Source organism: Lissotriton helveticus, chromosome 8, assembly GCF_964261635.1.
Source record: "Lissotriton helveticus chromosome 8, aLisHel1.1, whole genome shotgun sequence".
Lineage (NCBI taxonomy): Eukaryota > Metazoa > Chordata > Amphibia > Caudata > Salamandridae > Lissotriton > Lissotriton helveticus.
Genome location: NC_136069.1, coordinates 1,185,690,918 through 1,185,706,654, shown reverse-complemented (window position 1 = coordinate 1,185,706,654; position 15,737 = coordinate 1,185,690,918). Strand labels below are relative to the sequence as shown.

The 15,737-nt window shown below is 41.6% G+C and overlaps 1 protein-coding gene across 2 annotated transcripts in view; it reads right to left on the bottom strand.

The window, feature by feature from the left end:
- LOC144773221 (zinc finger protein 425-like) overlaps nt 1-15,737 on the bottom strand; it is a 134,953-nt gene that overhangs the window by 100,196 nt on the left and 19,020 nt on the right. For both annotated transcript variants that reach the window (XR_013599930.1, XM_078658120.1), the window contains exons 2-3: nt 12,041-12,214; nt 7,704-7,830 (exon numbers count right to left, since the gene is read on the bottom strand). Coding sequence is in view for 1 of the 2 variants with exons in the window: in XM_078658120.1 (XP_078514246.1) it covers nt 7,704-7,830; nt 12,041-12,214 (301 nt within the window). In the remaining variant the exon portion in view is untranslated. The remainder of the gene's footprint in view (nt 1-7,703; nt 7,831-12,040; nt 12,215-15,737) is intronic.

Here is a 15,737-nt window from a genome sequence, read left to right as displayed (position 1 = left end):
TTAGTTTTATATGCCCTGGGTTTAGTGAAATTGCACATTTCACTGCCTACATTGTAGTAAAGTGCTTCCCAAAATTGACTTTTGTGCTAGGAGCACTGTGAAGTAAGGCTCTGCAATATTTTGATACAACTAGAACCCCTAGAGTCTTTCTTGGGTATTCCAGGGGTGGGGGGTTCTGTAGGTATAAGCAGGGTCCTTATATAGGCCCTGGTATTGGAGAAATTGGCCGGGTCATTTTTCCATTGCAGCTCTCCAGCCCATAAGTTAACATTGCAAGAGGTTATTAATTAATAACAGGACAAAGGAAAGCCATAAAACTAGGATTAAAGGACTCAGAAGAATGTTAATTATAAATGCAACAATATGGTATTGTTGAATTTATTCAAAATGTACAGACAAGAAGTTATAAGACTTTCTTGTCTGTAAGCCACAATTCAGCCCTCTAGTGCTCTGCCTTGATTGGTCGGAGGTAAGTGGATTAAAATGGCTGTTTGAAGAGGTGATAAATGACCCCTAGAGTTAGGAAACCTTTCTGGGAGGAGAGGTTGCTGGGCATGGGAATGCCAGAGCCAGGGGGAGGGGTAGTAAATAATGCTCTTCAAGGGAAGGAGACAAGCTGGAAAAATCATTTACACCTCTTCTCCCGGCCCCACAGCTGGATAGGGGGATTAAGGAGGAATTCCCAGATGTAAGGGGGGTGGTCCTAGGTAGATGAAGCCATCCTGTAGGCTGGTTTAGTTAGTTCTGCTCCCTCTGCTGGAAAATCAGCCATGCTAATATTTTGGAGAAATTGTGCTCTCTGTGAGAAAATAATGCCACACTTTAAAGGATGTGGTCATACCCTGGAGCGTTGCCGTGCACCTCATTGGACAGGAGTGCCCTCCTTCTTGACCCAGAGAACTTGAAATAAGTATCTTAGAGGGACAGAGCCTCTCAGATGATGCTGCTTCAAACTTGGGAGAAGAAGGGTCCCTGCTGAGGAGTTTGATTTTCACCAACCAGGCCCTGGACTCTGAAGATTGTACCTGTTGCACAATCTGGAATTACAGCCCTGTGAACTACCTTGCTTCAAAAGGATTGAAGAGTGGACTCCCTGCAAGTTGAAGGTTAACAGATCTCACCTGAACCACCAACACCAAGAATCCCCAGCCTGGAGAACTACAAGTGAATTTGTAAGAGTTTTGTCCAAGTGGATTGTGGAAATGGAAGTCCCTTTCAATGACCATCTTGGAGATTCTAGACCCTTGGAGTAAGTTTTGGACACTTTGAGACCCTTTGGAAAACTTCAGGAAGAAGTTTCAGAGGTTTGGAGAAGTTTGGAGCAACTTTGGAAAAAAGCTCCATAAGTGGACCGGCTCACCCTGGCCAGCCAAGCCGGCAACCATCAATCATGAGTTGGCCTGCCGTCCAGGTTCCTTCTGCTGAAAAGCTCCAGGGGTCTGACTTCCAGAGTTTGATCAAGAGTAGGCGGAAACCCAAGCTGGCGAACCCTCACCGAATCCAGCCTATTGAAAAGCATTGAGGGACCCGCAAGAAAAAGCTCTGTAAAAGTTTCTAATTCCGAACATAGGAAAGGTGACCGGGACCAACCACAAGAGCCAAGCCACCCACCATCAACTGTGTGCCAGCCTGGATCCCTGGCTCATACCGCTGGAAAGCTTCGGAGGTTGGACTTCCATACGTTTGACCGGGAGCTCGTCACAAGGCAAGCCAGCGAACCCTCACCGAATCAGGGCTGGGTGAGATCTACGTGGGACCCCGGGAAGAAAAGCTCCAGAAAAGTTTCTAATTCAGAGGGTAAAAACTTTGACTGAGACCTACCGCAAGGAGTAGCCCCGCAGGGCGTCATCCCGGTGAGCCTGAAACTTTGACTTTGAGCTGACACCCTGCACTGGTATGAGTGGCGCTATATAACGCATTAAATGCATCTGAGAGAGTGGTTATGGAGACTTGAGCAGCACTATAAAAGAGTGGTAGCGAGGGAATCTGTGGCGGAGCTGGGTTGTTGAGTACCAAGGCTGTCTATTTGATTTCAGCTCCTGCCTCCTTCAGCCACCAACATACTCTCACTCCACATTATCTCACTCTTCCAGGTTCTTTCTTATCTTTCTCCCTTTTCTCTGTTTTCCATATTTCCCTTCCTCCTTCTGCCCACAACTCTTGATGCCTTTCTCTCTCTTGTTTGGTTTTACAGTCTGATGGTTTAAATAATGTACCGGTCTCTAACAAAGAATGCAGTTGGGCCTCACCTGCAGACACCAACTTAAATTACGCTTCATTGGCTTGCAGCCCACAAAGGAAATGCCAGAGTGGCTAGTCTGGTCCTTTCTGCATTGTATATCCTTCCTGAAAAGCAGATACAACCTTTTCTCTCCTTTCTGCAAGACACAAGGACCCAAGCCTTCTTCCTTCCCCATTACGCAGCACAGAAACATTACATATGACCAAAATAAGGGCCACATGGTCAACCTAATTTCAAAGTCCCTGCCCTCTTTCTACCCAAAACTTAGGGACTGATTACGATAGCAGTCGGACCTCAGTCCAACCGCCATCGAATTGGGGAATGGGACCGCTCGCCTACAAAACGGAGGCCTCACGATAGGCATTTCAATGCGACTGCCGCTATGGCGATCGCAATGCCTATCTTTTACATTGGGGCAGGCACTGCTGGCTGCATCACCCGTTGCAGTGTAAAAAATGGGACATCTTACGTATATCACTGCATTACGTGGCAGTGCCACATGGTGCAGTGATTTGTAGGGGGGCACCATAGGTGCCCCTCAGGTCCCATGTCTGGGTGCCGGGGGTAAAGGGGTCTGCTACGGGCCCCCAATGTCCTTTTCCACCAGCTTCTCTATGGCGGGCGAACCACCATGGATAGGCTGGTGGGTAAAGGACATCATAATCCCTACTGCGGTGCCTGGTAGGCACTACCAGCATTGTAGGAGCTACGAGCCCCTCTGCCACACAGGAGGGCTCAAGTAGCCCGTTCGGTGCGTGGTGATCTGTCGTGCCGACTGCCAGGGAACCACCTGCCATTGTAATATGGCGGGCGGTGATACAATTACTGATGGCGGTGGGACCGTCACTGACGGGTGATGTAGCAGTTCCACCTCCATTATAATCACCCCCTAAGTCTGGTGTGCATGCAAATCCTACATTGCCAACCCCTGGTAAGTTGCACTACTAGTGCTGAAAAAGGCCAATGGAGGCACCAATGGGTAAGGTGGACTGGCCTAAAAGGTCTTGTGACTTCAGTCACAGTCATTGTCACTCTAGTGTGTGCTTATTTGTATGCCTGCCCGCAAGACTGGAGGTGAGCTGCATGGATAATGGTGGACAGGCCTTCAAGGTTAACTCACACTTGCCACCGTTAGGGTCCACCTGCTGGTGCTAAGACACCAGGGCTTCTAAGGTCTATCGGGCCTTCAAAGGAGTAGCATCGTAATGTACTCTGTCAGGACGGTGGTCTGGTGGACTGGTCATGAAGGCTGAACATGGTTTTCCATTTGGCAGCTCTGGCCAGAGTGCCACATCCTCTCCCACACTGAACACCATACTGCCCAACTGGGAGAAACTTGCACTGCCTTCAGCTAAAACCCAATTGTGCTGTGACTCAATTCAATTTATGCATTAGACAAGAGTAAAATGCTGCCTGAAAAAAGTTATAACACCCTGAAAAAAGCAAACACGCATAGCGAAAGAAAGGATGAGCAAAGCATGTGAAATGTAAGCAGGAACAACATGGTTACCGTAACAGTTATAAACTCATTATTCAGAAATCAGTAAGTGATTTTGCCTGATAAGTTCTGGACATGACTACAGAACCAGGAACGGACCTGTTTCAATGTCGATTGCTTATATCCTTACAAAATGTAAGCAGTTTGGATTAAAAAAGACCACATTTCTAAACACAGAGCTGCGGTACAGATTTTATATGCTAAAATCATTAAAACAGTTGAAAACGACAATATTAAACGCTTTCCACTCCACCCATCAACAAGGCATTGCAGTCCCTTTAGGAAAGGTTCACTTCCCCACCCTGGGAAAACAATGTTAGTCAAAGAAAGAAGATAAAAAGAAAGTAGCGCTTCACTGGCAAACTATTTAACGTGGTGCTAATGTGTGTGGGTGCGAATAACACCAATCTGGCCTGTCTGCAAGCACTCTGTATTGCTTTATTTGGATATTTAATTATTTTTCATATTTTGATACTATTTTTCTCTCCGTCCCGAGGTTGTACTTTGGAACAGAAAACGGTCAGAAAATGGGGACATTTCCAGGCAAAGTGTTCTTCTCGTTTTTGGATCCATTTAACAGGGAACAAATAAATAAAAGGAGAGTCAAGAGAGAGTAGGTAACAGCTGTCTCTTGAAATCAGCACTTAAGGAAGTGCTAGACAGAGACAGAAAGAGATGGAGAGAGGGGACGAGACAGCTAGAGGCAGCGCAGAAGCAGACACTGTTCTTGCCTTCTCTGGGCATGAAGGAAGAGAGACAAGAGTTTGTTTTCCTTCTCTGCCCCCCAAGACCAGCCAAGCCTTATTGCAGCATATCAAAGGACAAAGAGGGCGGGTGGCCTCTTTGACTGCAGGCAGGTCACAAGTCAAGTACAGGGCCATTAGGTAGCGCTTTCGCGGGCTAATGGCCCTGTGATTAACAGAAGGGAGAGGGGAAATTCTTTTGTCACCTCGTCACCCCCATCCTTGTCCCCCGTGTGCCCCCCACTCCAAAATCTGGGGGGGGGGGGATATATCCCCCACGTCCCCCACACTTCCTACGCCCATGCTTTAAGGACTGCTCTATCAAGCTAAGCACCTCTCATTCAGAAGCTTACATTCCTTTTCCTACACCACCTGCCCAGTGTCTACTGCTAAAGGATACTGCACCATAGGTTATCTGACTGCACCTTCTGAGACAGCCATCCAACACAATATCAATAGAGCCACTGTTCCTGGAGCAAAGAGACAGTAGTTATTTTTCACCTTGTCACCATGATATTTTAAGAATAATCCAATCAGTTTACTGAATCTTCTCTACAAAAGACGTAACAAGCAGCCATTTTAAGTTCATTTATGTATATAAGGCAAGACCATAGCTAGCTGCCAAACTGCCAAGAACCATTAAAAAGTGAGTTAAAAGGTTTCCAGCAGTTGCCTGCAGTGCCTTAGCATTTGTTGATTATCATGGGACCAAACAATCACAGATTTTTTGCAAACTAGCCCTTTAAGTATTCATAATCCTTGTTTAAACACAAAATTAATTGTAAATTTAGACACTGGAGGGTAAACAAGTACCTTGGTCCAAAGCAGTAAGGCTGCATTTAGGAACATATAGCCTGATTTAGAGTTTGGTGGACAGGCTTTCTGTGACTGAGCCCTCCTTGGCTCCATCAATGGAAAGCGTCTTTTGGCGGCCAATCAAGCAGGCCGTTGGAGGAAGAGCATTTCACTGCCCATCCTATTTAGGGTGGACAGAGGGAGATCTTTTTCACCATGAATGCGGTAAAACTTGGCAATGAGAGACTGAAAGAAAAACCCAAATTATGCCATTCCCCCAACACCCAGAAAAAACCTGGGTGTGGGATCATTTGTTTTTTTGTTTTTCAATAACTGACTCTCACTCTGGGAGTTCTGTTTCAGAAAAACAAAACCTTTATTAAAACGTACAGGGATCACAGCGAGCCGGCAATGATCTCTAAATCTGGCAGACGGTAGTCCATCAGAGGTGCAGTTAACGTTCTCTGCCACCCTGGCCGTCTGTATTCTGTCCGCCAAACAACAGATTAGGCCCATAGCACCTTGTGCTCCCCATACTAGCAAACCCGCCAAAAGGACTACGTTAATACGTTATTGATTGTGCAATAATGTGTATTTAGATTACTGTTATATGTAATGTTCCAACTATTTCACAAAAAGATTGAAAGGAAAAGTTGATAGTTTAACTTCTGAGCTACACTATACAATAAGAACACAGACCGTTTTAAAACGTTCTTAATACATCAGCTGATCGAACTCCAAAAACCATGAAAGTAGGTGCCAGTCTAATAAATAAGCAGAATTATTAAGCACAACTGTGAAAAACATCATTCCTAGCCAAGATCAAATACAGCATACATGCAGAAATGTAGAAAAGCTATCCTCCAAAATAGCTCAAATGCTCATTGTTTAAACTACGAAGGCTAAAATATTTTTATAAAACAGACTGTTTGATGACGGATCTCAGATTTTATACCATATTGTTCTATCTTTTCTATGAAACAACTGGCTGGTCACACTTAGAAAGTACGTACTGGCTGTGATGTCTGGTGTTTGAAACAGAAATGACGAATAGGAGGGACTCTTTATGATCTACACACAAACTGGGACTATGGCTCCTTCCAAAAACAACTTCAGGAACTCAGGCACACAGATTAAGCCATGAAGCAACAGGTTCCCCTCTACAGGTAATTTAACTGATAATCTGATCAAAAAGATATAAATGAACAGGGCACCGAAAGCAACAGAAAACAAAATCATCCATTATAAGTCTGTGAAAGGTAAACCATAACTAAATACAATATTCACTGCTGACCAAGCAACATACATCAAAATAAACTTAAATTGAGATTGAATACATCTATCAATGATGGAACACACCTGAAACAATAATCAAAAGATACAGAAAGAAATGGGAAACCCCTTAAAATTGTCACTCTTAAAATCCCAGATGATTTTTAAGCAACCGACAGTGCAGAATCACCATGACCTGCAAATGTTCTCTATTGAAAAATTGGTATTTCTTCAAAACAGAACAGTTAATCAGAAATCATTTAAGAAGTGTTTCGTCACACAGCCAAATTCCATCTTGATCCTCAGATATGTGAAATTAAGCATCTCATTAAATCTCCAAACAACCGGGCACTCCTTACCCTGCCGTGCTTTAAACATACCACAAACTATGCTGTCAAAGAAATGTTAATCCCAATATTTGAAATTAAAAAAAATATATCAGAGCCTTCTTCATATAAATTAAAAAGGCTTTTCATTCTGCAAGACAAATCCCTCCCATGACCACAAGTCTGCCTTCCAAATCAAACTGGTGAAAACAGATCCCCCAAACTATTGAAATACTTGAGGGAACACAAGTAAAATCTGAACATTACCATCACAAGAGCTAATTAAAAAAAAGGATAGGCATGATAGTAGCAGGAGACACCAAGAACATCAAAGGAGTAAATTAATGGTGTACTCACTTTTTTACCAAAAGAAAGAGATGTGGTTGGGTAAGGGGTTTCCACATTTACTACAAGGCATACAGGATCTCACAAGGACTGCTAGTGGTATTAATTAATTAAATAACAAGTCTATGTTCTAGCTTTGTCGTCAAGCTGGACAGCCTCATGATTCCTATACTGCAGATATAGCAACAGCCTGTCTCTCATGACTATACAGAAACATGGATAGGATACAGTGTGCTCCATTTAAATTAAATACAGTCTGAGGGTAAGGGGTGACAAGCATTGCATAAAAATAGTATAACTAGATACACATATCAATATTTAAAGATACAACACTAGTGACTGCAGATTTCAAAACATCAGACATCCTATTCTATAACCGAAATGTTTCTGTTTACTTTACTGCAAAAAGGTTAGTTATTAAAAAAATGTGGCAATTAACGATGTTAATAAAACAAAAAAAACAGATGAACGCACTTCCGTACCTAAAGATATCAACGTCTCGTAATTCTCCTGCATTACATTCTTGTACAGCTCCTTCTGCCACTCTTCTAAAATTGCCCACTCTTCTTCGGAGAAATAGACTGCAATGTCTTCAAAAGTGAGTGCTCCCTGAAATACAAGCCCACACATAAGAAACACATAAGTCACACAAAGCAAACACTCATATTTACAAGTGACAAGAAGTTGTGGCTTTAGTACTTAATTTTAAAACATATTTTTGCAGAATTTGGTGGAAAAGGGGTACTTTTACTTTTTCAGAAGCCACAAGTTAATTTTATAATTAGACCTCTCTTGTCAGTAACTAAATTACAGTTAGTCATTTAGTTGCATTACAGAATGAAAACCGAATATTAGAATTAGTTCTATTAGCTTTGTTCAAAAAGACACAAATACCAAATTGGCAAATAAAAACATCAGAAAATGGATTATATGACGACCCTTGGGTTTTTTGCAGACTTTCATCCTAAGCATCTGCAATGATTGATTTGTTTCTTAAAACATGTAAAGGTGTGTCTCATTTTAAACACAACATTCTAATCGACTAGAACACAGGCTTCTCTGATGTGACTTGGTCAAATAAAAAACAAAGAAGTACCACCAAATGTTTGGCTCTAAACCCTAGATATGGACTATGTGGCTTGTTTTTTGCCTGGAAGCCTTTTTCATGGTTCCAGTAATCACATACCCCGTATAATTTTACCTAGGCAAATCATGTCAACGCTTCATGCTAACCTAAACTATATACACAAAAACATATTATGTGGGAATACCAATGGCAAATTACCAAGGTAAGAGAGAGGAGCACTAAAATAAACCCTCTGGAGAATTTTGTTTCCACAACCTCCCAGCCTTCCCCTGTAAACTTGATACTCCACAAGCAATATACAAAGTACATGTACCGCTATTACACAGCCTCGGTAGTGTATGCTGCCAGCGGCAATTTATTCAACTAGACATTCAATCACTACTGCAACATCTTTAGATCATGCTAGAACTAAACAGGCAGTATAAATGTCTGGACAGAAACAATGCAATAGTTATATTGGATTTTAGCCTATTTTCTTTAAAACATCAGCTTCAGTGATTTTTCATGCTTTATTGAGGATTATTGTAATAATGTAGACAGCGTTACTGTACAACTTAACATTCAAGTTGTCTAGTGTGACGGGAAAAATATTTGTGCAATGCTCTCTCTCTACAAATGGTAAATTATTAGGACAAATGATACCAAAAACACGTTCTACTGACCTAAACGGGGCTGTGAGTCGATTTTTTACTTTTTTGAAGGCCATCCCCCATCATTCCACTTTACCAACTCTCCTGCAGATAATACAGTAAAAGGATGGACCCTGCCCAATTTAAAACGGGAGCAGGGGCGTAACACAGGCCCCCGCAGCCCACGCGGTGCGGGGGGGCCCGAAACTCCAGGGGGCCCCCTCGGCACTGCGCTCTGTCGGGAGAGCTCCTAATTGAGCCCGGAGGGGGCCCCTCTACATACCTTGCAGGGAGGCCCCCTCAATTTTCGTTAAAACCAGTGAACCGGAGGTATCTTTTTGTGCCAATGTTCCAACGTGACCACTACTAGCATGGTGTACAGCGCGGCTTTGAAAGGTTTGCCCTATATATTTAGAGACAGACACACCCCCCCCCCCCCAAAAAGGAAAAAAGAGCACCAACTAAAAGTATGTCTGTGCTTTCATTTCCACTGCACTTACAGCAGGTGCAAAATTAAAGTTGTCTGAAGATGCCAAATAGATCTGTGTATTCGCGTTATAAAAAAAGTCGAATTCACCAACACTTAAAATGGCTCAGCAATAGTTAAACCCCAGGGTGCATTTTCAGCGTTAACTCTAGGAATTCATAGATGTGGTGAATACATTTAAATGGGCATTTGTAAACTCATCTTTTGGTATCACAGCCGCTGCCAATCACAGGTCTAACACTCAATGTATATCTTTGCTGGAGGAGCACTCCACAAAAACTTTTGCCACTGAAAGATTGTAAGAACATAAGCTGTCAGAGAGAACAAAGTGTAAACATTTTTGAAGTTCAAACCATTATTGGAGTTGTAAAGTCACCTTTGCGAAGAGGTTCGTCCGTGAATTGTGCTATTCAAAATCATAACCTCACTGATTGATTAAACCTAATGAATTAACTTGCTGGCTTCTCAAAGTAGAATCTTTCAAATGCCCAAGCCGAATACATCAGTGCAAGCCTGAAACAAGCATTTGCAATACAATAGGTCTCGCATTTGGGACAGCTTAAGCTATTGACATTGTAAATGACATTGCTTTTTATTTATCTGTTTTAAAAACCAACACATAAATAAAAGGCATTGTCATTTACAAAGCCAATAGCTGAAACCCTCGCAAATGCGAGACCTATTGCATTGCCGACCAAAAGTAGCAGATATTCGCACCTTAGCCTCTGCCTACGGCTGAACGTCTAACTCTTGATTCCGAGACAAAACTCACACTCCATCACATTCCACACAGGCCTGGGAGAGAAACACACAAAGCACACTCATTCTTCCCCTGACAAAACAACAGAGACAAACTATCTGCCTGAACAACCCAAATAAAACAAGCAAGCTTCTCAAAATCATTTTCACAACATCAAGCTCACACAGATGTCAGGAGTAACTGAAAGTGAGCTACACGTAGTGCAGAGAGCACATTAGACTACCAAATACCTACTTCTCCTTGTCGCTTGGCTTCTTTACATTGTGAGGCCTCCCACGCCTACCCCAACATCCCTTTTCCCAAATAATTTCAGCAAGTCAATCTACGGTGCACGGCCGCCATTAATGTTAAAAGTACAATCACGGAATGGGTGCGCTTTTAAAAACAATTTCTTTGTTAATGTAAATACGGTGAGCCTATAAATAAAGGCATGTGGCTGACAAAGTAAAAGTGAGGCATAGGTGCGTTTAAAAAAATAAAAGTATATTTGACGAGCTGCTAATTCCACACAGGCCTGGAGCTCCACTTAATGTTAGTGTAAATACGGTGAGCCTATAAATAAAGGCATGTGGCTGACAAAGTAAAAGCGCGGCATGGGTCGTGTAAAAAAAAAAACGTATATATGGTGAGCTGCTATAACGAAAGGAGCGTGGCCGCCGTTATAGTAAAATCGCGCAATGGTGCGCTTAAAAAACAAGACCAGGTACTCACCGGGACTGCAATATAGCGGAACGAGGGGCTGTATTATTGGAAAACACGCTGCACCGGTTTGTGCTATATATTTTTTGTAGCTGAAACTCACAACCTGGCTACCTATATTACAATCGAAATACAATTATTAAATTCAGGGGCTGTCCCTCGTCACTGCGCAGGGATACGAGTTGATTGCTGAAAGCAGCCCCACAAACTTGAATATTGAACCGCCCTCAGTTTACAAAGGACAACAGTGCAAATATAGCTGTTCCTCCGCAGCAATTATGTCTATTGCTTAATGAAGCTCTGATACCGGCCACACACAAATAGTAAAAACACCTTAGAAGACGTCCTGCTTTGAGCAATTTTTCGGTACTAGGGGCAAAACAAGCTCTCGCCATTGCGGAACGGCTGACACTTTCTGGGCAAAACAAGCTGTTGCCATTGCGGAATGGCAGACGCTTTCATCCAAAAAAAGTGCCTACACCGAGTAATGAAGGGGAGAGTGTCACGCTGCCAGTAAAACCTCCAGTCCACGTGTGCGGGGCTAAAAGTGGACAGACCAGCAACAAGGAGGGATTAAAAAGCCTCCTTCACAATAGAAAGGCTGCGTTTGGCATAAGCTATGATGCAAGCCAATGGAAAGAAGGGGTGGGTCTTAAAGTCCCTCTCAGAAACCGTATTGATTCCAAGAGGCGCTCGCATGGCATGAGCAACACATGAGCGCTGCTAACGCCAGGACAGACCTAAATACAGCTAGAATGTAACTGAAACTTTGTTTTTAAGCCCAGAATGAATAGCTTCTTTTTTTGTAGGGACTAAGCAATACTTTCTTGGTCGTGCAGTTTCATGACAGCCAGCAAAGGCACAAAGTTTGCGATACTGAAAAGAAGTTTATCAGAGAAGCAATAATGAGATCAACATTTCCAAAATCTAAAGCTGAAAATTGTCTATCACAAAGATTGGCTGGTATTCAAGCTCTTCTTTTCAGCAATTTGCTTTCACAATGTTCTTAGGACATACAAAATTAGCTTTACTATGGCATAATGGGATGTGCAAAAAAACAAAAAAGGTCCAATGATTCTAACCAAATCGGTCAACCACATACACACCATTGTTCGAGGGCACATACCATACTCCCAAACAAAACTGAAAGAATATACCTGTCTTGATGTCCGTCCAGGACATATCTTTTCCATCATATAGTTTGGCTTCTTCAAGAACTTTGCAGATGATGCTGATACGTACGAATCCACAATGCAGAAATGTAAGATGATGTTTATCAATAAAAGCAGGTTCTTGCTAGACTTCCTCACTCCATCTTCTCGGGCCACGATCTGAAAAGGACAAATGATTGCTCCTCTCATTCAACTGTTGGAAGCGGTGGTCTACTTTTATATGTATTCTTTCACTTTGAATTGGATGCATTTTTCGGTTCAAACAATCTATTTTAACGTAATTAAACAGTCTTTGGGATATTTATAGACTCAGAATTTTAATTAAAAACCCACTTGGATCAAAATGGTAATAATTGGCAGTCTGCATAACAAGCTGTTTCATCATCATATTAGTGATATTTGTCAATTGAAATGTAGCTTTTTGTTTTTTAAGTACTGGCAGTTATTACTGGACACAGCCAACAACTTTTAAGTTTTTCAGGCGGTACGGATTCATGGTGAACTGGCAACCTCATTGTGTTTTTTAATTCAACCTGCTCAGCACTCAGACTGGCAAGTAATGAAATATGTTATCAAGGCCCCAGGAGAAGTCACATTTGTGGCAAGTCAATAACCAAAAACTGAGACAAAACAAAATTGTTTTAAAGGTTAGGCTTCGGTGAAGTGGGATGCAAACCTTTTTTAAGAATGAATGTTGGAACATGAAGCAATCTGAACCCTTCTATGGTTTCCCCAAGATAACCATACTAAATCTACCTCAGTTAGAATTCTGCTCCAGCACAGTCTCAAGGATCCACATTCCGTTTTGGACTACTGATTTGTAGTTCTCCAAAACCCTAAAACCTTTGTTTCTTTAGTTTGCCAGTTTTCTTTTCGCAGTTTAGTCATTCGGGAGCAGGGATAGACCCATTTAGAGAAGATTAGTTCTAATAATCGCATACAAACAAGAGATTAAACAACCATCACCTGTAGCATTCAGGCAAAAGCAATTTCTGAAAAATCCCCCTCCTACACACCATTCATTAACTAATCCTTACATGGCCATTGATGTCCAAGAAAATGTAATAACTAGCCTTTATTTGTTTTCCTTTTTATCCGAAAATCAATCTTAAAGTGTACTGTATCTGTTTTAATTCAAACAAGCACTGGCAAAGCCAATAGGTCTGGCTTGTACTGTGTTAAAGCCCGTTAACAAAAGAATTCACAAATGCAGTTTGTATAATACACATGCACAAATGCTTTTTATGACACCAAAGCCTCCTGTCTGCCAATGTGAGGAAAAAAGTGGTAAGAATTGCTCTGTACAGAATGCATACAGAAAATAAAGAACGGAAGTGATAGCGTGGTGATTGAGTGTACTTTAAAATATAAAATAATCACTCCTGCATTACACTGGAAGTACTTCCAGTAAGGCTAAATAATACACAAAATAGCCAACAGCATAAGGTGAATGAGCATTATTCATTTGGGTGGCCCCAAAGCACACTAATTTATAGTTCAACAAATTGTTAACAATACATCTTAAAGACAAATGCACTGTCAAGTCAGACCTAAAACATTAGAACAATCACCATTTTTCTGTGTGCCAGAAATCTGGAGAAAAAGAAAACAACAGGAGGAAAACCCGATGGTCCAGTTGAGATGGGTAAATACGTTATAAAAGGCAACAATGTCTCAACCGGAATTCATATAGAAAGACAAATGTAGATCATTCTGATGTGGAAGATGTCCAGAAAGGATCGATAACCAGTTCGGTAAGAAAGGAATTAATCGTGGTAAACAGCCGGATTCAGTCCGCCTTCACGCTTCTCCGGATTCACTTCAAATGAGCTACAGATCGCCTTTACTCCGGTTCCAGTCCTGAATTGTTGATTCTTCCAGCCCATGGACATTTCAGCTAGCAGGTCATCTTGAACTTCCACGTCTGCTTTTTACTTACCGATTCCTGCAGCCCTTGGATTAGTGACTACACCGGATGTTTATCACAATTAATTCCTTTCTTACTGAACTGGTTATCCGATCCTTTCTGGACATCTTCCTCATCAGAATTATTCACCTGCTCGAATCACTTGTGACACTTTTCCAGCACCTTCCAACGTAAAGTAACCCAGTCCTGATGATGACCCTTATTTATCTGGGTTGAAACGCCGTCAACTATTCAGCACTTGTCTAAGCGTCATCTTGGTTCCATAAAAAAGCACAAACCTTGTAAAAAGTCCTATCTACTGTTTTTGTTACCGTTTATTACTTTTGTTCCTTGCGCCGTTGCTCGCTGTTTTCTCACTATTCCCACTTGTCACTTGCCAGTTCACTTTTCCACAAGTGAATCCGGAGAGGCGTGAAGGTGGACTGAATCTGGCTGTTTACCACGATTAATTCCTTTCTTACCGAACTGGCTATCGATCCTTTCTGGACATCTTCCACATCAGAATTATCTACTGTTGTTTTTGTAGCCATTTATTACTTTTTTCTCACTATTTCCACTTGTCAGTTGTGCCGTTTACTTTTCCACGAGCACTATTGAGCACTGTGTACTTTGGGTTACCATCAAAATAATGTAATGTAATGTACTGCTGATACAACTACTGTTACCTCTAAATATACTGACCAATGTCTTGGTCCCTCCTTAAATCCTTGTGGTCTCCCTTCTCTGTGTGATTGACATTGATCTGTCATATATATTATATTTGTCTTTCTACATGAAATCCATTTGAGACATTGTTACCTAATATAAAGAAATATGGAGAAGACATCATTGAAAGTGAATAACACTAAATATATAAGAAGGATATCTAGTTCTTCAACATTAATGATTTCTAACCATTTGATCAGTTTCCTTTCTGCTTTTGGGATGTATGGTCTGTGCTACATTTTTTCCCCAAAGGTATTCACAGACTACTTTCTCTTCATGATGTGGTCCTCCTTCCCTTCAGTTCCCTCATTCAAATACACTTTTCCACCGTCTCTCCTGTGCATATAAACATCTCTAGTGGTTTCCCTGCATCATGATAAGTCCCTTTCAAGGATCTAGACTGACCACAAAATATTAGACTATAGTTAAATCAGTTAAACACAGACATAGCCTTTCTCGCCATCTGGGTAAATGTCTACCTAGATCAGCATACACTACTGTTATTGCCGTGAGGCACTTAAACCGTTGCAAAATAATTGAAGTCAGAGGTGCTGTTGTGAAATACTTCAATAATCAACCCTATATTCCCTGGTGCCCATAATGAATCCTTGATATTTAAGTATGCTAGTCAATGATGTTATATGGGCATATGTTTTTTTTTTAGTTAAACGTTACTTTTTGCATCAAATTTGTTATATATAGAAGTCAGCTGCTCAAAAGCGTAATAGTTTCAAACCATTATTTTATACCCTTATAGTGTTTGTTCGAGAGTTCAATTATACATCCCCACCTATAGCTCCTTGGTTGAGGAGCACTGACTTCAAATGTAATTCATCCTAAAACCTTTCTCAAGAACTACTGTACTTACATATCACGGGTGGATAAAAAGCTTATGACAACAGACCTATTTGTGGCCTAAAGGGATATTGCTTGTTAATGGCGACCATAGATTGCCCCTTCTCTTGATGGCTGGCTTTGCATGATGGACTAATGTGCTCTGGCAGAGGAGTCAGTGTACAGAAACAGAGGATTAAAGAGAAAACATGCAAA